The sequence below is a fragment of the Lepisosteus platostomus genome, chromosome 22, assembly GCF_059453375.1.
Source record: "Lepisosteus platostomus isolate fLepPlt1 chromosome 22, fLepPlt1.hap1, whole genome shotgun sequence".
In the NCBI taxonomy this organism is placed as follows: Eukaryota; Metazoa; Chordata; class Actinopteri; order Semionotiformes; family Lepisosteidae; genus Lepisosteus; species Lepisosteus platostomus.
In genome coordinates, this window is record NC_142632.1 from 14,289,361 (window position 1) to 14,312,150 (window position 22,790).

General features: G+C 43.5%; 1 protein-coding gene and 1 long non-coding RNA gene across 3 annotated transcripts in view; one reads left to right on the forward strand and one right to left on the reverse strand.

Annotated features, from left to right (window-relative positions):
* pigl (phosphatidylinositol glycan anchor biosynthesis, class L) overlaps positions 1-22,446 on the forward strand; it is a 28,524-nt gene extending 6,078 nt beyond the window's left edge. The window contains exons 3-8 of one of the 2 annotated variants that reach the window (XM_088616188.1): positions 10,309-10,471; positions 13,487-13,577; positions 17,184-17,251; positions 19,463-19,494; positions 21,310-21,443; positions 22,000-22,446. In XM_088616188.1, the coding sequence (XP_088472314.1) occupies positions 10,309-10,471; positions 13,487-13,577; positions 17,184-17,251; positions 19,463-19,494; positions 21,310-21,443; positions 22,000-22,131 (620 nt within the window). In that variant the 3' untranslated portion in view covers positions 22,132-22,446. The remainder of the gene's footprint in view (positions 1-10,308; positions 10,472-13,486; positions 13,578-17,183; positions 17,252-19,462; positions 19,495-21,309; positions 21,444-21,999) is intronic. The other variant, XM_088616187.1, reaches the window with a different exon arrangement.
* LOC148643568 (uncharacterized) lies at positions 697-17,607 on the reverse strand. Its single transcript, XR_015929075.1, has 4 exons — positions 17,153-17,607; positions 14,792-14,864; positions 10,732-10,863; positions 697-6,144 (listed from the first exon to the last, which is right to left on the reverse strand). It is a non-coding gene; the product is annotated as an uncharacterized LOC148643568 (long non-coding RNA).
* Positions 22,447-22,790: the final 344 nt, after the last annotated feature.

Sequence of the window (22,790 nt, forward strand, 5' to 3'; positions counted from 1 at the left end):
TTAAAGGTATTTCACACACAGAAGGCCGCAGTGGTACTTTCCATAAGATTGAAATTGAAATTGAACATCCGAACTGAGCCCTGATTTATCCTTGCACCGTTAGGCTGTACAGATCCTAATGCGTCAGACTGCAGACAATTGTTTTTTATTGCTTATGCTGTCTTGCACGATGCGTTTTCCTGACCTGAGATTTATCTACACTGATTTAAACAGACTTATTTAAAGCCAGGGAGTGTGTACTAATTTACCTTTAAAAATTGTAAGCTGGACAAGTTGAACTTGTGGACCCGTTGGCTGTGTATCTCTGGACAGAGCACTAGCTGAGCATGGATAAATCTTGAGTAACCATGTGTTGGGGTGGAGAGGGATGTGGGCTGTCCCATTTTTGTAAAGTAGAACAATATTCTCATGTTATCAGGCTAGACATATGGATCTTGTTTGGATCTAGCATTGACACAGAGCGCTCTCAGTCCTCAAGTAACTCAGCAGTTGGGTGTGTACATTAGTCCAGCTTATGAAGCAATAATTATCCCACGAAGGTTCTCAAAAATGATTCAGTGGCCTTTTTTGGCACTCAGGAGAATTATTGTTTTTTTGGGTTCCTCTTTGATGTTAATCTCATAAACATCCGAGAAGAATTAGAACCTTCTTTCACCTCCCTAGGCTTTTGTTTTTATGCCTTGTCGTTTGCTCTAATTGATTTCCAGATCAGTGGGTGGTATTTTGTCAGTGGGATCTGCAGTTCTGGCAGAAATCACAGAGCAGAGACTGGACAGAAGGATGTCCAAAGTAATTTATTTTAGTAGAAAACACATGTGATTCCATGACATTTCTAAAGATGTTTCTTTGTGTTTCCTTTACAATAGTAAAAAATAGCAGACTTTGGTAATCTAAGTACTATAAAACAAAGAAGTTATGCTGGTTTTAAATGTGACTACCATTGTTGCAATAATACAAAGTACTTCTTTATCCACCTGTAGGTCTTTTTCCCACTAATACAGTCCACTGGCTCAAATGGATCATTTCTTTTTAAACATGCTCTGGCAAATAAATTCAGGGTCACTGAGAAATAAAAACATCTGAAATGCAAAGAAGCAAAGTTTCAAAGCAATGCATTCCTTTAAAAATTGGTTCCCCATGTCCACTAAGCCTGGAAAAAACATGCTTTTGGAATTGTGCTACCTTTTACCTATGTGCCTATGCCCAGGGTTTGGATTGTGCCGAGCGTCTGCTCTTGGGATGTTCAGTAACTGTTCCCTGTTGTTGTGTGAACAAACAAATCCCAGATAAGCAAAACAAAACTGCCCTGTTTTACCTCTACAACGCCACTGTTGGTTTTTCTTTTTACTATATTATCATGGCCTTTTTTCTGGGAATCTGCCATTTTATGCCAGCAATGCTCGCAGCTACCCCTGGAGTGTCACTGTGTCTTCTGGTTTGCAGTCCATATCAGCCCTTGATGACATAACACAATCGGTTATTGATTTAATCGGTCTGACATGCAAACATTTGGAGTGCTTTAGTCACTGAGGAGACAGAGCTCCCTAGAGCAAGCAGGACTGTAGCTGTCCAGGCTGTTTATTCTGTTCACACGACCCATTAATAACTGCTGTGTGTCTGCTTCTCTCTGCTGTATAATCCACATTTTTATGTCTATTGGCTTGTTACATCTGGGGGTGCATGCTCATCTCTTATGTCCCCGTAACGATCAGTTTGTCAGACATTTTAAATTCTGGTCACTGGTTTAGAGTTTACTTCGTTATGTTGTCCAAGTCTTTCCAGAACTCTGCAGAAGCAGCTGAAGTTGGAAGAGGAGTTTCAGAAATAAAAACTGCTGAGATTGGAAAGCTGTTATCAGATTGCCTTGTTCATAACCTTCAGTCACATGTACACTTGTTGGACGGTGGGGAGCTTAATCACATACAATTAATCTCATTTCCCTAAGGTCCGTCTACGTTTATACAAAAGAAAACTGGATAAAATCACTGCCGTGTACGAACATTGTGGACATTTTTTACAAACTGTTTACCTAATATTTTTACGGGCCAAAAAATCCCTCCATGCACAAAGAAAGAATCCCATAAAAAGAATGTCATCAAGAATAGTCCTGAAATAAAAAGAACAACTGAAGTGTGCTTAAGACAGAAAGGCAGGGAGATTGGGGTTAACGTTTTCGCTGCTTGCGCTGGCCTGCTGTGTTACTGTGCACGTAGATGAGAAGACCTTTGCGTCGGTCAGCCCCACCGGCTGTACTCAGAAATGCGATTGTGGTTCTGAGAAGGTCTGCGATGTCTGCTTGTGAGATTACACATGGTGGCCTGCCAGAGGCTGGAGTGTGAACTTAACCGTTGACCTGCGGAGAGGTTTGGAACGAGCTGGCAGTCTTCCCAGAATGCCTGTCGCGTACTTCTTTGTTATTGTGTTTTATTTTCTCCCCCTGCCTGTTTTCCCATTTGCGGTACAGATAGGGTGTTCAGTACTGATCTAAGATGGTACTGTGAGTCTGCAATGGTCCCTAAAAACTCCATTTAGGCCCGACTCTTTGCTTTCCCTTTTTTTTAACCCCAACCACGTTGACGCAAGTATCCGATTGTCGTACCTTCAATGTCACTTCACACATTGAGAACTGTTTTGCGCACCACATGTACCGCGACCATCTTTAATCTTCTTTTATGTACCTTCATTCTGTTGCTGTAGCATTCCTCGCTCTGTAAACATTTCTTGTACAGTATGCCAGCAGCTACATCGCCCTGCAGTTCACACCTGGCAACCCCTCTGGAGCTCAGCAGCTGTGGGCCTGGCCAGTACCTGGATGGGAGACCTCCTGGGGAAAACAAAGGCTGCTGCTGGAAGAGGTGTTAGAGGAACAGTAGGTGGCGCTCTGCAGTCTGTGTGGGTCCTAATGCCCCAGTATAGTGACGGATGAGATATAAAACCAAGGTCCTGACTCTCTGTGGTCATTAAAAATCCCGGGGTGCTTCTCGAATAGAGTAGGGGTGTTACCCCGGTGTCCTACCCCATTTTCCCATTGGCCTTTACCAATCATGGCCTCCTAATAATCCCCATCCATGAATTGGCTCCATCACTCTGTTCTCCTCCCCACTGATAGCTGTTTTGTGCTGAGCGGACTGGCGCACTCTGGCTGCCGGCGCATCATCCAGGTAGGGCTATTTACTTGTAGAGCGCTTTGAGTGGAGTGTCCAGGAAAGCTCTATATAAGTAAGGAATTATTATCATTGGTAGTAGTCGTAGGAGTAAAGTGCTGTTTGTAAAGGGAACCCCAATGCATTTCCCATACAGGAGGAGTCCCACTTCACACACTGCTGGAGTGCACAGCAGATCAGGTGGGGAAGTGAGAAACTGCTTCGCTAATGGAATTAAGGGGGAACCTTTGGGAGGGCAGGTAGTCCAAGCCCAGATGGAATGTAACCAGGACACTGGGGTTCACAGCTCTGACAGACAATGCCATGGGGTGCCTCCTTCAGCAATACTGTGTCCAGTCACTGAGCACCTTCTCCTGGTCCACCAACACCACTGGCGGCAGCAGCCCTTTTCATTTAGTGTTTATCCACCCCAGTACTGACCAGGTTCGACCTTGCCTAGCTTCTGAGCTCTGAAGGCTACATATAGCTGTATATAGTGGTATAGCTGTTGCACATTGGGCTCCGTCTACCAGATTGACCACAGGCGTCTCAGGCTCTCTTGTCGTGGCGTGGCTAGGTGTGCATCTGGCTCCATGCGGCACTTTTACTGAGGCGTCTCTGTCGAGGTCACCGTGACCTGTTGTTTATATTTCAATCTTGTTTTTTTTTTTCCAGTGGCTTAGTTTCTGGATTGTACAGGCTAGCAGAGACTGTGATGCCAGAGTCAGTGAACCAGGAAATTAAGTCAGATACTCTTGGCTGCCTTGAACATTACGCTTCAACCTTAAATTTGCAATTGTTATCTGGCGGGTACTGTAGTTTTTGTTTAACTCACTGGTGCAAAGGGAAGCACAGCGTCCCCCACAGTCTGGAGAATACAGAATATGACCCAAAGGCGCAGTGATAACTGTTGGTTAAAGAGGTGCAGCTTACGCCTGTTCTGTCACTGACCTCAGCTGCTGGGAAAGCTCTTAAGAATTGATTGTGCCGACAATCGATCGCACCCATGGCGAAACAGATCAACATATTGTTTTTAAGGCAGGACCAACCCAGGGGTAACGCAGATCGGGGCTAAAACCCACCTCCTCCAGCTGGGCCCGGCCCTGCGGCAGAGCCCCGGGACGGCCTGGGATCAGTAACAGGCGTGCCCTGGGCAAGAACGCCCTGTCGCTGGGACTCCAGGGTTCGCCGGAGAGGGACTGACCAGCCGTTCTCGGATAGTATTTACTGCGGAGCATGCATCTATAAGTTGGATATAGCACATTGCATAAACTCTCTGGCTTTTATTAATTGATGAAACTCAGTACTGCATACCACATTGTAGGGTTCCTGATGCTGCCGTTTCCTGTGCTGTGTGACCGCAATTGCAAAAGTGGGCTGCAATATACTATGGTCATAGACCACAGGAGGCATTATTCTTATACAGTATATAAACTGATCAGAGTTGAGTTTGACCTGAAGTCCTTAACCGACTTTAATCCTTCCATTCAGGTTTAGGACCAACTTGAGCCTAAATCATTGAATAGCACTGATGACGTACAAGGGCTGTGTATTACACAACAAATACTGTGTCGTTAATGATCGATTAAAGATCTGTGACACTGATCTGACGCATCTTTGTTGCAAAGGACCGACATTTCTCAAGAGCCACCTCCAAGCCCTTTCCGTGTTTTTTGCAGGCTCAGATCCGTTGTGTTTTAGGGAAAGTGCCTGCTCCTGCTTTGCCAGGCTCTGGGTTCACTGCAGGACTGGCATTGCCAGGGCACTTCAGAGCTTAGCGCCTGCTGAATAGGACAGCTGTGTTGACAGTCTCCCTGTCCCAGAACTTCGTGGGCTGCCTGTAATGAGTGCACATCTGCTCATGGTCCACTGCTCCTGCGGTGTGCTGACTTGACCCCAGCGTGCTTTGCACAATAAAGGAAGTGAAAGACCTCAGAGAACTGGCAGCCAACCAGGAGCTGCTCTGAGCTCACGGCTGAGCGCCGAATGAAAGTCAGCTTTTCCTTCATACGAGCAACATCCCATTTTTTTAAATTTGCTTTTGTGCAAAGTTCATCTGCAAAGCTGGCTGTGCCCTGCGAGACATTATTCTCTTCTCAAGAAGACGTCCCAGCATCCGTTCTTGTCAATAAGAAACTTGTAGCTGTGTGCAAATCAGCACGGTATGATTTTCTAAAGAATATCTCATGAAAAACGAGTGCACAGCTTTGTTGCAGTGTTAGCTTTTTTTACATCTAAAAACATTGCCTGTAATGAACAAAAGATGTAACAGATAAAGCTGCATTTGATCTTTACATGAATGCTCATGCTTCTGCGAGACACCATGGGCTCACAGTGTTTATGACAGCAGGGGCCATTACAATGCTTGGTGGAACTGATTATTCCAAACTGGAAGGGCATGGACAAATAATTGGTGCTTCTCGGTTTGAAAGAGAAAGAAGCTGCAATACCGTGGGTATAAAAAAGGACTGGTCCCCCTGGTTGTGGTGGCTCAAGAGTGTCTGTAAGTTTTCATTCCAATTCCATTTGTAGTGACCTCAAGTAATTCATTACTGGTGTAACGGGACCAGTTTTAACAACATCTCAACCGCTGAGGAAACATTGTCCCTCCAGGACCAGGATTGGATGTCACTGGATCAGAACAAAGTCCTTTCAGCCTCAAGCAACAGAAGCCATTGCCCAGATGCCACAGCAGTGTTGTCTAATACTACAAAGTTTAAATGAGAAGGGCCAACACAACTCATTTTGTACGTCATATTAACACATAAGTGATATTCTTCAAACTGTCTTTGATGGTTTCAAAGACTTTTAAGATGCATATGAACCTCTGTTGTCAGAAGTGTACAGTGGGATTGTACCTGTTTTACTGTCCGCAAAGAAGTGCCATCATCCAGCCAGTGCTTCTGCCTCAGATGATTTGATTTCTCTCGTCTGCAGCCTCCAGAGCGTTTAATTATAAAGCAGTCTGTTTCTTCTCATGCTGCACTGCATGATATGTGTTCTGGGGGAAAAGGACAAAACATAGCTGTGAGCTCTGCCAGACCTTACTGTGACCTCTGCTTCTGTGCTGAGGACAGCACATGGGCCTGTTAACTTCATCAGTGGAACAGCTTAAGGCTCAAACTTCAGAAGACCATTTAGAGCACTGGATCAGATAAAGGACCTTTAGAAGCCATTTACCCTTTACAGCTAGACATATGACATCCAGCCTGATTGCACGGACCATTTTCTGTATTCAGGGCATCAGCAATTTTCCATTAGTCAAACAGGTTGTTTGAAAAGATATTTAGGTATCTCCTACGCTTGGGTTGGTGAGCAGTAGATAAGGTGAGCCCTGCTGATTCGGGGGAGGCAGGAGTTTGGTCAAGGAGGATTGCAAAACAGGCTGAATGCAGAATACTGTCAAAGCCAAGGCTGCCAACCTTATGGTTTTCTTTTACTGCCGTACTGCCCTTTAGATGCCCACTTCTTCAGACGTGCCTCTTTTGTACAGACACCAGGGCACCCCTCAATACAGTGGGGTGCTCTGCCATGCTCCTCACGTTGCCTCTTCTTCAATCCAGCTAAGACAGAGAGCTCTTGCTGAAACAGTTTGAAACAAAGTGTAGATCTGATGACCTTGAGCAGTACGTCTTAGAAAATAACAAAACCTATCGTTCACATTTTTGTATACATAGACGCCAAATCAGCTGACCTGCCTGCATTCACACACTCACCCAGTGTGTCAGATTATTGTGGTGCTCTATAGTGTTCTGCAAATTAAATTTAATAATTAAACACTTGGACATCCAAACTGTTCCATGAGCGTCCTTATTGGCAGCTTTGTATCTCATTCAATCACAACAGGGTAAGAAATATTCCATCTTTATGTTCATGGACAATCACAGCCAATGTTTTCAGCGATACATTTGGCTGGAAGTTTATTGGCTGTTCACAAGCTTCACACAGACTGGCAACTCAGGTGTAATTGCACTACATCTGCAAACCAGTGTCATTATCTCCCAGCTGAATGCAGTGCTGTATGTCATTATGAAGCAGCAGCTGCCTTCAGAGGTACAGCATTGTGCAGAATTATTGACTGGCATCCTAGAAAGGCCGTCACTGACCCTGTGTTAAATTCAGAGCGACGATGCATGCAAAAACACGAATGAGATAAGATACATAGCTAGTACTCCAGGAAACAGCCGCAATCTTCCTGACAAGTTCTTTGCTCTCCTGCACAGCCGTGTTAAGGAGAGCGCTGAGGTGAAAGGTATTTCACGGCACATATTTAATGTGTTAAACAGACGTCAGTACTATTAAAAGCCTCAACAGAACAGGGGGAAGGTTTGCCAAGGTAAAGTCTCAGAATGTACCAATATAGGGTAATCTTTTTACAGCTGAATGTTCTGGGCACACAGATTTTTCACCTGAAGCCAAGCAGTTACTTCAAAAAAATACTTCACAATTGTAGACTGCTCTCAAAAAGTTCAGAAATGGCTTTGCCGCCTCAGAAGTGTAAAACGTAACCACCTTTGTGTTTTCTGTATTCAATACCCCGTGCGGACATGCAGAAAAAATCAGTTTCTACAACCATGAATCGAAAGGAGCTACTTGCTGGCTTGTTTTGAGCAGTTCTTTCAGAAGCCCGGTTATAATTCTAGGTCATTGCCCATGTGAACAGACAGAACAACTGCTGTCAATCAAAGCAAGGCGGATTTTGTAGTAGGCCAAAGTTCAACAACTGCATTCAGATGCCTGCAGGCAATTAGATTGCTACATGCAAAGCAGCAGGAGGTGGAGGGGTTACTCTGGGCCATGTGCACTGTTACTATAGCAAAGCCGCCGCATAACACGCTGATTAAGCTGATATTCTGCCAGCTCCTTGCTTGAGAAAGGTCAGATAGATCAGCTCCACTTATTGTTAAAATTTGTTTTAGACTGTAGCTGCAGCTGTGTTGTCACCTGAGTTTCACTAATAACTGTGCTGAACTGTAAAAAAACAAAAGCAATGTTTCAATCGGTTTTGTGCAGGCGTCTCTCTGTGTAAGAGCCAGCGGCGTAGGAGCATGCGATTACGTCCTTTGAGGAAAAAGAAAACATATACCACACAGCCTTTAGCTTTAACGACCAGAGAAGGAGGTCTCCTTTTTTCACTCTTCACAGTGCAAGCTCTTAAGTAACCCTCTACATGCCCTATGCAAAATATGGTATCTGGCAGTTAGAACAGTAAAAGGTCATTCGTTTCACCATTACAGCAACATCACTGTAAATGGCATTTTCAGTTGTTTTGCAAAACCTTTAATACTTCTTCTTTAAAGTTAACTTGTAATATTTAATTGTTCTGAGCTCTTGAGCATTTGCCTTCCTTCAGCCTAGAAAAGTTATTCCATTTTTAAGGATGTGCATTGAATAGTAATTCATAGACAAGTCTACTTGAACCAACTTTTGAACCTGAGCCATAAAATTGAATAAGAGGTGCTGTCCCTGATTGTGCATTAGCACTTTGTAAATGAAGCCTGTTCACTTTGGTTTCTGGGAGGTGGAGTTTTAAAATATATTTTGGCAGGAGGCAGAAATGGATTGCTTTGTTACTTCTGTCCCATCCTATTGCTTCAGCCTACCATGCGTTAAGCTGGGAGAGCCCAGCAGTGTTAGGCCCCAAGGCTGATCTGCATTAATTCCAACCTGGGTACTGGAGCACAGATAGCAGCAAACTTGTTTTTGTTTCAACCACTTTAGTTCCCTTCCCCCCTTTCAGCACAACACCTACCATGCGACCCCCCCCAGACCCCCAGTGACCCCGGCAGCAGTTGATTTGTGTCCTGATCTATCACCCTCCCTGACAGGCACAACAGTCCCATCTCCAGGCAGGGGTCCGGGGGGGCTGGGGGTGAGGAGGTTCCAGGGCTTTATTCATTTGGAGTAAATATGCTCAATTTCAGACCATTGCTCTCTTTTATCTGCCCTTGTGACCTTGAGCTCCTCTGCTGTGTCCCCTTACTTTGGAAAGAAACGTTTTAACACGTTCAGTGCCAAGAGCCCAGTCTCATTGCACAGTCAAGACAAAGCAATCACACAGCAAACTGTGTCAATCCATTCCCTAAACACTGTTGTAGTGTCCAGCATTAGCAAACATAAAAAAATACATGCAGGATTACTGGATTGCCTTGGGTATTTTTAAAACCGGAATTAAAACAGTAGGATATGGGCAGCTATTTTGACAAAGCCTGTCACAGGGCAATGCAGTGGATTAAACCATTACAGGGTCTGCTTAGGGTTTGTGATGATTCCAAATTCAGGACAGTTGGCAAGATCACTTGGCTATTCTAGCAGAACTAAAATGTAAAAGTGCTTCCTGCAAGGAAGGGAGACGGGGAACAACTGGTCCATAAACGTGTGTCACTTCAGCTGTGTGTAACACTGTAGCTGTGGAAACATCCTTTCCAGCTGGGGTTTCTAACAGGATAGGCCCACTGCCCTATATGCAGCTGGGCTCCTGAGACTAGTAGTTTTGCGGTTACTGAAATGACAGGTGAACTGATCAGCTTTTCGGGAAATTTGAGAGTACTTAGCCTGTAATCCGACCTGGAATACTCTACTTTCCCACCATTTTTGCACTTCTGTTGAGGAATTCAGTTTCGGATACACCTTCCGCACTGCTTTCTGTTTCGGTTTAATGGTGCTGACAGCACTGAGGAGTTGAGAAATTGTAAAGAAGGCAGGCTACATTGCATGAGGAAAGATCTGAGATCTGTTCAGTTCTAGGGCTGTAATTTGAGGAGGTCTGGGAGACGTGATAGCTGCTTTTGTCTGCAGTGTCAATCTCAGGATGGTATGGGAGATAGCCAGGCCCGTATTGGAGTAGCCTGGTAGCATGGCTCTTGTCTCTGGTGCCTCACAGTTCTCAGGCCTGGGACACCGTCTGTATGCAGTTTGTACGTTCTCCTGTGTTCATGTGCGTTTTCTTGGGGAGCTCTGGTTTGCACCCACAGTCCAAAGGTGACTTCGGCAATTTGGCATTTCTAAATCGCGCCCTGCATGCTTGTGTGTGCCCTGCAAAGGCCTGGGATCCTATGCTGGGTGTAGTCCCAGCATCACGCCTTGTAGAGGTTAGGCTTCCCGGAGGTGTTACTGGAATCGTGCCAGAGGTTTCAAGTGCATAATAAGCTCTTCTTTGTTTTAGAAACATATGAAGCAAAGCCGCTTCACCTGGCCATCCTCTTGCCTGCTGCTGGCAGAGGAAGAGAATCCGCTGTAATTCGACGCGGAGAGAGCTCTGTCCGCGCTGCCCATCGCAATGCCTTGTCAGCAGGACGTGCAGGAGAACATAAGGACTCTTCTCTCGGGTGATGGGAGCTGCTGGAGTTACTGAAACAGAACACGTCCCCCCCAGCTGACACGCAGACAGCCCCCCATTCAGAGCCTGGGCATCTCTTCCACAGGAGCTGAAGGTTTTGGTAATGGTGGGAAACTTGAGACCAAATCACGGCGCTATCTTTCACCGGCTCTTCTAGCATTCAATACTACAGGAAGAAACACCAAGGACTGGCACAGCTAATACATAATGTGACATTTACAAATGATATTTATAATATATAATACTTACCATATCATGTAAGATCACATAAGCTACTGATGTTAAAGTTATGTGTTGACGTATGTCCTCGGTCCGAGCTGTCAGTTCACATGGGCCGTGACAGGCTGGACAGTCCTTGGGGGCTCCTAAGCCTGATTTGAACTAAACAAGCAAAAAAATATTTGAAAGATTTTGGAGGCTAATAGTAAATCGTTTACAACAGCACGGTTTAAATTCTTTTTTTTTTTTTTAAGCCTACAGTACCGTGGGGCTGATGATCAGGACTCCGGTCTGTGGAATCCGTTATTCAGCAGTAAGGGGGTTAATCTCTCTTGCAAAGCAGGCGTTCTTTTTGAACCTAATGAAGCTGAATCCCTGGGCTCTTGTTTTCATATGAACTGCCTTGACCTTTGTCTGTCTGTGAACCAGCCTGAACGTGCTTTCCTGCCTCCCTTACACTGACGCTCCCTGTGGCTGGAGATAGTGCCATCCTCAGAACAGCACAGCTGCTGAGGGTGTTTTGCCCTTCCTTACTCAGGAACATTGATGACAGCTTCTCCCCTGCTCTGGAAATGCAGATTGGCTTCGTTTATGTACACAATCAGATAAGATAAGATCACTTTATTGGCCATATACAATTTCTTGCATTAGAAATTCGTCTTTTCGCATACCCCAGCTTGCTCTCCATGAGACACACAGGCACACGGCCCGGGAGAGAAGCTTGGGGTCAGAGCGCAGGGTCAGCCATTGTATGGCGCCCCTGGAGCAGTTGGGGTTTAGGGCCTTGCTCAGGGTCCCACCGGAGTAGGATTCCTCTGCCGGCTGTGGGATTTGAACCGGCAACCTTCAGCCACAGGCGCAGATCCTTAGCCACAGTGCCACCTCTCTGCCCTCGAATGCCGTCTTACTCGAAAAAGTGACGGTGCAGAAAAATAACTGCGTATTTGAATAGTAAAGGAACACAATTTAAACTGTTAAGCTATCAAAGAATTTAGCTAAACATTAAAAATACAAAACATTAAGAAGGAACGGCCGATTTTATTGAAATGAAGTATAGTGCGCAAGTGTTGATGCCAAGACTGGTGTAAACATTGGATTTCCCCCCTCAGACAAATAATAAAAAAGGATCACAGAAGAGATCAAAAGGCATTGCAAGTTGTGGGGGCCAAGGAGGGAGCGGTACTGAGCACTGGACTGATGGACGCCAACCTGTCTCCATTTACAAATGGCAAGAGCTCAAAGCAGACACCCATATTTTAAGAGGCTGTCAGTGTGGAACAGAATGGAGCAGTTCAGTCCCTTGTGTGTGATGTGTAATCATCTTCCCGGGGCTGAAGTTTTTAAGCAGAATATTATGCAAAGACTCAGTGACCTTTAGCTCCTGCCAAGCCAGGGTTCATAGACTTCTGAGCCTCTTTGTTTTTTACGAAAGAAAAGTACAAGGGCCACTGGAGTTTGAATCTTTGCACGTACTCTGTAAATCAAATGGAAAATCCACCTTTGAATCACATAAAACACAAATACAGTTCACCCACCCGATATGTTTTGTTTTTTAAAGCATGATTTAAGGAAAACTCAGCTAAAAAACTTTTTCCTGTTGTCACATCGTTCTGTTGCACGTAGTCTGTTGTACTGAAAGCACATTCCAGTGACCTGCGGCGTCTAAGCCTCTCAGGCCACCTGGTTGTTGCAGGGGTGTGCGTAACTGTTAGACGTGCTGCTAATTTCTGACCATTAGACTGTAACTTCTGACACAATTACCATTTAATTTACTTTTGAGAAGCACGTGTCGTCGGCAGTTTTCCAGATAGCTGTAAGTTAATGTATGTTTTTGCAGCATTTGATCAGTTAAAGCAATGTGCCTAATCGGGGATTACTAAATCAAATCAAATAATAAAATAAAATAGAAAAAAATTAATAAAAGCATAATCTCGTTTACAGTAGAAAATGCAGAAATACTTTGTGCCCAACAAAAAAGGGGGATATCCTCACACCTGAAAAGGTTTTAAATGAAACTCTGCTGTCTTGAACATCCTTAATCACTAACAAGCACTGGCAGCTGCACTCTTTTAATACCATTGGATGAAACATGCTCCTCCATTATTGATCTTGACAGCATCTGTAGTGTGGGTAGAAAGAAGGGGAGGGAGAAATGATTAAATAGCCCGTTTTATAAGAATAAAACTGAAAGCAAAACTGGCGTATCAGCTGGACAGTATTGCCCAGTAGATGTCCAAGGCACTGGTGACTTTTAATAGGCTCTTCTCAAATGAATAATCAGCTTATCGCTTAAGTGGCATCAGGTTAGTATTACCACCATCCTCAGAAGCAGTAGCTGTTCATGTAATATTGATGTCATGCAGCAGGACTGAAAAGACGCACACTGTGTTATGTGATGCTGGGATTATCTTCTTTTCTATGCAAAAGGAGCGTAGCAGAGGCCTAGCATCTTTGATCCCGCGGACTATGCCAGGTGTATTAATGTCACGAGACTCCAGAACACGCAAGCCACTCTCTCCCTCTCTCAGCGCAGTCGTTCACAGTGTAACATGTAACCGAGATTTTCACAGTTTTGATGTTTCCTTTCCACGGGGAAAACTCAATCCGAAACTTCTTTTGGAAATTAAATTCTTCCTTCTAGGTTTATCCAGATTCATATTAAAAAATATCTGGGGGGTTGAACGAAAGAGCGAGAGATGTTAGCTGTCTGGGGGGGGGGGTGCAGACCCCCCCGCTGCTGTGTACAAGTAAATCGAACACACCCTCCTCTGACGCTGTCTTTCAGAGAGCTTCCGGATGATCCCAACGTGCAGTGGGACATACACCTCGTCTCCTCCCTGATCCTCAAGCACGTTAAGGCCGCTGCTATTAATCTGGTAAGGCTGCACTCTTTCTTTTTCTAGTTAAAGCCTAAAATGCAAAAGCATATCGGCTGTTACTCAATATAAACCCGCCTGAGGGACACAAAAGGCAAGCAGCACGCGACTCTCTACTGAACACTTACAGCCTTTTCTCACCTGGCCGCTCAGTGGCTTACTGTGTGGGCACTGGGGTGCAGAGGACAGGCCGAGCCCCTGTGGCAATAGAAGTGCTGCTTTAAAATCCACCTTCTGCCTCTGGGCAGTGATGGCTGAGCGTTTCAAGCAGGGCCGACTGGTTATGTCTGCAAGGTGGCAGTGGACGTGGAAACCGTGTCCAACCTGCAGATCACACTCAGGTTTCACCATCTCCCCAACCAGAACCGCAGAAAGACACGAAGATGACAGCCCTGGCAGCACTCGGCCAAAGAGAGCGCAAGTGTTCTCGTCTGCATCTCTACCGGGCCGGCCTGAGGCTGTCGGGACAAGCCGAGACTGAATAGCCATTGACAGGGACTAGCTGGGATGTAAAAAGGAGAGAAAATTGGCGACTCTAGTTTAATCTTAAAATGTTGAGAGCATTTCTAAGAAACACTTTGTAAACATGTTATAACAGGAGACTCCAAACCAAGTGTTGCTCTGTGCTTCGGTAACTCGATTTTGTAAGGTTGTCACATAGAGGGGTGTATAATTAAGAGTTTACCAGTCTAGTTGTACAGCTGAACCAGAGTGATATATAATAATAATCGCTTGGTCACGCTTTGATTGGCAAGCCTTGTGCTCTTCGTCTTCGACACCAGCCGCTGCGAGGAGTTCAAAACTACCCTTTCTGTACAGGTATCAAATTAACAATAATAAATGGCTGCTGTAACTTCTAGATGTGCCTTGATTCAATTTCCTTTGAAGCAGGGCTTGTTTTGTTTTTATAGTGTTCCTCTCGAGTTTCAGACCAAGCGGGTCCTCCTCAGGTCCCCTCTATTATGTCTGCAGCGTATCTGTTTCGAGACGCAGACTGGTCCGTTTGTGTCACTGAGACATGACAAGTAGTCTAGTTTGACGTTCTCATGGTAACCTAATTAGGGCATTCATATTCTCTCTGTGCCATGATAGGTCACACTGGTCCTAAACCACAACTTTGGATGCTAATTAACTTACTATAAGGGCATATAAATCCACAAAAGTTACCATTATGGCTGTCAAAGGGGATTAGGTTTATTTCATTAAATTCTCACCTGTTGCACAGAGAATTTCCTGGTTTATATTCTTTACTGTCTGTGGATGGGATGAGTCTTCTCAATTTTTTGTCTGAAAAAAAAACACAGCACCTGCTGGTCAAGGTTAGTGTTTTTTTTTTTTTTTACAGAATTGATTTTTTGAATTTTTACATTATAAATAATTTTAAAATTTTGAATTTTGATAAAGATATATAGATAGACAGATAAGACTTTATTGATCCCGAAGGGAATTTGAGGTGTTACAGTAAAATGTGTAAACAGTAAAATGTGATTAAATCAATTCAAACGCAGCAGCAAAACACAGCCTACTATGAGTAAACACACAGCCTATATGAGTTACACACAGCCAGGATTTATGACAAAAATGCACGGGGTGTGACTGGAATAAAATGCACATTACTGGAGCACAGCAACCTCAAGCATCCTACCAGATGGCGTCCAAAGCAGAAAGCAGATTTGAAACAGAATCAACTTTAGGCTTACAGGTGTCCAATCAATTTCCCATAACGGGAGTTTCCCTAAAACATTATGACTCCCCCCAGTCAGTGTATACAAAGACTGGGGCAGCTGCAGGCTACTTCCTCAGCCTGACTTCGGCTCCTTGGGCCAACATGGGGATCTGTAATGGTTTTCTCATACTAGAACGGAAGCCGATTCATAAAATTCCATTTTGTTTTGTCACATTGTGTTTCTTGGATGAGCCACTTCCTCCAGAGGAAAAGAGAATCCTGAAACCCCCCGGGAAAGAGCTTCTGCTGGCTTTAGCAGATGCAGACTAGGTCTTAAAGGGCCTTTCAGCGCCAATTGTGCTGTGCAGAGTCTGTGTCTGTGAGAGTTTGAGACGAGCCGCTGTGGGTCATTACAGAACATTTGTATTCTTGTTCAGCCTTACTCCCAGTGTGGGCAATTTCCCTTGAACCAGTAATTGAGCAGAGAACTGCTACTCAGTAAGCAATTTTGCATGGTCTTGGCTGCAAGTTAGGCTTCTGATCTATGTGGTTGTGTTTTTTTTTTTCCTTTGGAAGCCCCTGGCCTAAAGCAGGAGAACTAAAGATTCACTGGGATTAAACGGTTCCTTTAACACAAAGAACCAGCTCCCAGTTGCTTGTCGTCCTGCATCTTCGACAACCTCAGACATCAGAGCTATAAACGGGTTCTCTTACTCTTGAGGTTGACCAAGACCAAATGATAGCTATCATTCTGTTCCACGCTGTGCCTTTTGGGTACATACAGTTCGCTTTCTAATTCCTGAGTTAACAAGCAGATTTTTCCTCCCTCGTTTTTAATGAGAGAAAGACTTGTACGAGAAGAATGTGGTATCCCCATATAAAGCTTTTAACTATCAGTTTACTCCTGCCAAGCAATGTTCTTTTTGCTCGAAAACAGGCTCTGCTCCCAGCACACGCACAGTATGAGGAGTGCTTTCTAAACCATGAATCCAGAGAGGATCTTCAGAACACTCGGTCCTGGCTAGAAAAACCTTCTCCTGCAACTGCTTGTGATTTAATTTTCAGTTTACCATGGAACAATTCCATCTTTGAAAAGTCAAGCGTTACATAAATAGGCCAACTCTAGAGCCTTTCTATTCCCCAGCTGGCAGGACCCATGGAATGATGGGGAAAAAAAAGTATAATAACATATCATTCCTGCAGATGAACTGCCCATCATGTTAATTGACGGTGGCCGAGGGGGCCTGAAATGAGCCTCCTGTAGCGCCGATCCGGATCCTCAGTTATCGTTAACGTGTGTGGGAACAGACTCGGTTTCATCCCGCATTCTCCCCTGATCCGTCTGCCCTCTCGGAATTTGGATTTTGTTGACACTCCAGAGCACCGACCCGACTGTGTTACCTCGGTATGGCTCTGGTCAAGTTCATCCAGAACACCAGCATTTGAGGTGGTTTTTTCTAACCACGTTGTAGCTGTGGTCTTTTTTCTATCTCAGCCATGACAAAAAATTCACATTCACAGTGCATTCTTTCAATTTGCACTTTACCAGTAATATCACTCATACTATTCCACCACACTAAGGTGGAAATCTATTGTTTCTACCAGAGAGCAGTATCCCTTGAAAACTAGTGTCCTCCCATCACTGCCACTAATGCATTATCCATAATATACGTGTATGCCTTAGCACTATCAATTAAAAAGTTGGAATTGTTTTACTTAATTATTTTTTGTATCCCCCCAGCACCAATACATTCTCTAACATCAGCCCAAATGTTCAGCAAAGATATTTTCTTTAAAAACACAGTCAGAGGAGTGTCATGCAGAACAATATGATTTGATCCCACAGAACAAAGCACCGCCATCTTGTGACACTGTTGTGCCCAGACTTCAGCTGTTCACCCTTACCTACCCAAGATTCCTTCACTTGTCTTACTTTGCAGGTGCTGACATTTGATGGCAGTGGAGTGAGTGGCCATGCCAACCACATTGCCCTCTACAGATCCCTCAGGTACACCAAGCTCTCTCTTGTTTAAAACGCATTGGAACCTCATGCATAAGCCTCCCATGTCTTCCTTTCTTCTCTGATTCTGAGGAGAAACCAGTCAATTAGCTCATGTGCTACTCTTATTCAGGGTGGCTTATAAAATTCAGTAAGGACAGGAAAGAAATCATTCAGGAACAGTAAAAAAAGAATCGATACGAATGACAACAAGAAGAGATATAGGACGACAGTTCTGAAGCGAAGAGGGCCCTCTGTTTAGACACCGCAGTCCATTTGAGACTCGCATGCACATTCAACCTATGTAAGGAAAGACTGCAGTGTGACTCCCAGGACCGCTCACATACAGCATGTTTGCATAGGAAGAAAAGTCAATGAAAGCCCTTTTCCAAAGATGAACACTCTCTGGATCCTCTAATTATAGTTCACAACTGCACCACTTCCAAACATCCTAAACCAGTGTTCCGTTCTGTATAAATTGCGCTTCGTACTGTGAAGCAGTCCAAACCACAGGCAAAAAAAAAAAAAAGCACTGGTTCAAAACCACTGCGCATTTCATTTGAGGAGTAAAACAGCCATGTGGACGATAGACTTTTCCTCTCACTGTTTGCAATAGCCAATAGTAAATTAGACTAAACGTCAGTTGAGCTTTGCAGAAGGACCCCAATATCCTGCAGAAGTAAATATATGGTATATACCAGTACAGACAGTACTTTCTTAAAAAAACGTATATCATATCTGCACTTGTTTATGCCTACAACTAGAAAAATAAATTGGGTTGTGGGGAGTTACAATTCTCTAATTAACACAATTACAAGGCAGAGTAGGTCTGATTTTACGATATTCCACAAACTTCAGCTCCAAATACTGCTACAAACTGACACAGTTTGCACCTGAAGCGCCTAAAATTAAGTATGTTATTTACCGGAAAATTTGGCAAATAAAATAAAAAGTATTCAGGCTTTCAACTGTCTGGAATTTATACTTTAAATGACCAAGACTTCTCAAGTATATTACCCAAAAGAGCCAGGTGGTGCCCCTGTGCTGTCACACCAGAAGAAATTAAACTAAGATTCAGATGAATTATCAGTTACCTGGGCTCATATCACCTTCTGAAAATATGAGCAGAAAATGGTCTGTTTAGGATGTGAAATTGAGGTAAAAAGCAGTAAACAGATTGAACCATATAACTGGATTATAAACTAAGATGTTTAACTTTTCTGTGTAAAAGGGAAAAAGAAGAAAGATATTTATCAAGCAGGTAGAACAGTAAACCTAGAAATGATCCACTTAAAAAACCTAGATTTCCTTGTTCTGGTCAGTTTGACGTGTCGGTGCAGTCACTGTTTGAGAAGAACATTTTTTAAAAGAAAAAGCTCATCTGTGTTTTCTCAACTGTGAGCGATTAACCATTAAACCTCTGCAACTAAAAAAATAAAAGCTAACCACTTTTCACAATATTATGAGAGAAACTCAGAGCCCACATTGAGCAAGAGAAGAGATGGGTAAAGGCAATTGTATCATACTCTAAAATTAAAGTGTGCTTTCTTCATTTTAAAATATGCTGTCAAGATTTTATTTTTTTACTTCATCCCACAATTGTTTTCTTACAAGCTTTGACCAATCCCATCCACGCAACTACCATTTCCCTGATAGAAGCTTAAAAATGTTAACCTCTCTCCCACTTGGATGTGATCCAGGAAAACAGACACTTAAGATTTCAGAAACTGATTTCAGTCGGCAAAACCATATGCAAACATACTGTAATTTATTCCTTTCTAACACAGTTTCCACAAATAGGAGCTATTTTCTTAACCCCAGCCAGCATGGCGAGCCAAACCATGCAACAGGGCACAAGGTCACTTTTTTTATTTCTCCAAGAAGCCTAAAACAATTAGGATTTAATCTAATCCATGAAGAAAAAGTTGCATGATCCTTACACACTTGTGGCGTACATGCAAGGGAAAACAAACCTTACATTTTTTTTTTACGAGAAATGATCCATAAAGCCATAAATTATTTTACAACTTCCTCAAAAGAGAGGCAGAAAAGTGCTTTTGAAAAATAAGTAAGTGAAGACGTATATTTATATTGATTGATTATACCGAATCATATCTTATATATTTTGTAAAAACATTGAACTAGAAATGTGAAAATATCCTGCCTGTAATCCAGACTTGTCTTTATCTTGGTAACACTTCTCCTTACTTCTGCCAACAGATATCTTGTTTCCACTGGAAAAATGCCTGAAGGTAGGTTATTCATGGTGTATTTAAAACATCATCCATTAGAACGACCTTATTTGAAGGGCAAAGTAGCCACTATACCTAGAAGATAACGTCAAGATAAAACTTAAAAAGTCGCAAAAGAGGCAATTCCTTTCACAGCTGGTAAAGTCAACCTGCAGCTGGCGTGTTTATTTGCTGCCACCTTTATTATGGGGGTGCAGATGGGGATCACCCCTGGCATTTGATGTTCCCAGGAGAATTTGACATGACGCTGCGAGACTCGGGAGACACAGCAAGTTCAGCAACAACAGCAGCCAAAAATATTCCATCACCTTGACTTGACCACGGGGGGAAATGAACGCGGTGAACTGTCCCAAGTGGAAGATGAAAGAAGTAGTTTCTCAGGGTTTCGCCGGCCTCCTTTTACCATCCTCCTTTGAAGCGACAGACTTTCTTTAATCATTCAGACTCTCAGGGTAAAAAAAAAATGTTTCTATTTTAATTGTGAATAAGTACATCAGAGATGATTACTGCCAAGTAGAAGGCTATAAAGCACCTGTTAGCGGATGTGCAATTATATCTATTATTACGATAAACATCAGTGAAGAGTGCCACCTGCTGTTTGCCTTTCATACGTCATTCTCCAAGTGCTGAATTCTTTCATCACAGTACTGTGGATTATGAATCCCATATAGTATGGTGGGATAGACAACCTGGGGCTGCTGCGTTTAAAGATCTGTGCGTCTGTGTTTGTTTTGTCTGGTCTGACATGAGGCCTAAAGGCCAGACATCTATAAGTAAACCAACAACACAACATTTCGTGTTCAATGCATGAGTGCACTTAATGCACAAGCACATTATACGGTTACATGGTATTGAAGCACTGATTTCAAGCTAACCTACATATTTGCATCATTTCTAATGCATTTTATTCTGGTTGTGTGATCATTGTTCTCACCAGGGGAAATGAACACAGCTTCTCAAGGCACCATGCATAGCCCACCACCAAGATAATTTAGTCATTAGATTTGAGTTCCTAATGTTTTGGCCTGTGAGAACAAGTAGCATGTGAAATTGTTTAGCCAGCCTTTACACTACACTATCAATGACAAACCCATAAAGACCATATGGCAGCCAGAAGGGGAGAGCTGACTGGAGACAGGCAGGTTCATTCCAGGTTAATCCCACAATCGTGGTTCAGGCTTTACTGAAGTCTGTTCTTCCCTAATCTCAAAGCAGAGAGCCACACCAGGGCTGAATCTTAACAAATGGCTGCATTATCAGACCCAGATCAAAAACATGTTTGGATTTAATGTCTTTCCATGGAAAATAGCACAAATTCCTGATAATTACAACCACTGCCACCCCATACCCCAGAAACAACCAACTATTATTGCTAGGATTTACTACCACTCAGCCTTGTTTTTATGACTGATTTTAACATTACAATGTCAAATTAATCTTTAAATGTTTCCAGGCGGACATGAAAAGAGACAGACCGCCGTTTTTAAATCAGGCAGTGAAAGAAAGCTTAAAAAATAAACTATCAATTTACTCAGCTGACGCTCTTCTCCAGAGTGACTTACATTGGCACCCATTTACACAGCTGGGAATTCTACTGGAACAGGTCAAGTGAAGCACCTGGCTCAAGGGTACAAAAGGAGCATCTTCCCCAAGATCTGAACCCACAACCTTCCAATTACAAGCACAGGAGCCCAACCACTGCTCCACAGTGCAGCCTTGAACAACATAGATGATCTGCTAATGTAAGGCCCACCCAGCACTGAAGGAGTGGCTGGGTGGCTTGCAAAGTTATGCTCCGTTGTCAATGCCCTACAGGCTGTGCCGGACTCGCCCTGGAGACGGTCAGCATCTTCAGAAAGTACCTGTCTGTCTTAGAGCTGCCCGTCAGCTGGCTCGGGAGCTCGGACTTCATCTGCGTCATAGGAAGTGAGGAGTACACACAAGCAAAGGTGGGCAAACCTTACAGCCGCTTGTGACAAGCCATTCGGTTTTAACAAGCAAAGGGGAGCAAAACAACTGTTTACTCCCGAAGCAAAAAACAATTAGGACTTTTGTTCAGTATCGCACTGCGAGTTCAAAAGCGCTCGTATTTAAAAAGCAGTTTTTTTGTGCTAATAAGATTAAGTCTTGTTTTCTGTCATCCAGATTTCTTTCGCATGAAGTGGATAATATATATATATATGTATTGACCTCACACTTTCCAAAAAGAGGATTTGCACTGATGGTTTTTTCCTAGAAAATTTAGGGACAGTTTAGGAAAAGAAATCCCAGTTACTTCACAGTTGTTAGCATTCATTGTCCATTTTGTCTTCTTTTGGATACATAAGATTTACAATGGCAGCGATTTTCTACAAAATCACAACAGTATCAGCTTATTCAGACAGGACAAATCAATAGGCACTTGTTAAATATACACAACCTTCCGTCTGTGGCCTGTGTGTAATGTGTACATGCCTGCATTCTGAGATCCAGGAGTCACTGGGCTGTTTCTTTATCTGTTTTCAGAGGGCCATGTTCTGTCACCAGAGCCAGCTGCTTTGGTTTCGGCACATCTACCTGCTGTTGTCACGCTACATGTCCACAAACACATTCCAGCGCATCGCCAAGGAGGAAGAAAAGAGGCTGAAAGTTTATTAGGTGATAAGATGGCTTCCAACAGGACTGCTGTTACCCACTAACAGACTGGAAAGGCTTGACCTCTGTTCTCAGGGTTATGCACTTAACACTCCGAGCTGTGGCAGTCTTTTCCATCATGTTTACAGTTCTTTAGCATGTGAGTTAAAACACTGGCATCACTTTCAGGATATGTAAAACTGCTGCAAACTTTTTAACAAGTATATTCTGAATGTATGAAACTAAGCGCTGTATATATTGCATACTTGCATATTTTGTATGCATCTGCAAGTAAAGATTTGTAATACTCTGCCCCACAAGAGCACGTTTGTGGATTCAGGAAGCATCCTTGCATTTTTTAAGCCGAGCAATTTTCAGCTATGAAAATCATCATACATCTCAAGTTGTGTTTTATCATCTATGAGGCCTGTTAGTCTTAGTTTTGTTAATGAAGGGATTAACTGAGGCCGAGAGCCACTCTGACATTTGAACATTATCTTTGGAAAAACATACTCCTCTCCTCGGGACTTCGCCTTGTCAAGCTGTGGTGTGAAAAAGAAGCAGGCTCTCAGCATGTGCTTGGCAGTGTGAGTCAAGAAGCGGAATTCAGATAGCAGAGAATTTGCACAGCAGACTGCTGCTAAACCAGGATCTATGTATAGGATTGACAGGAAAGGATTTGG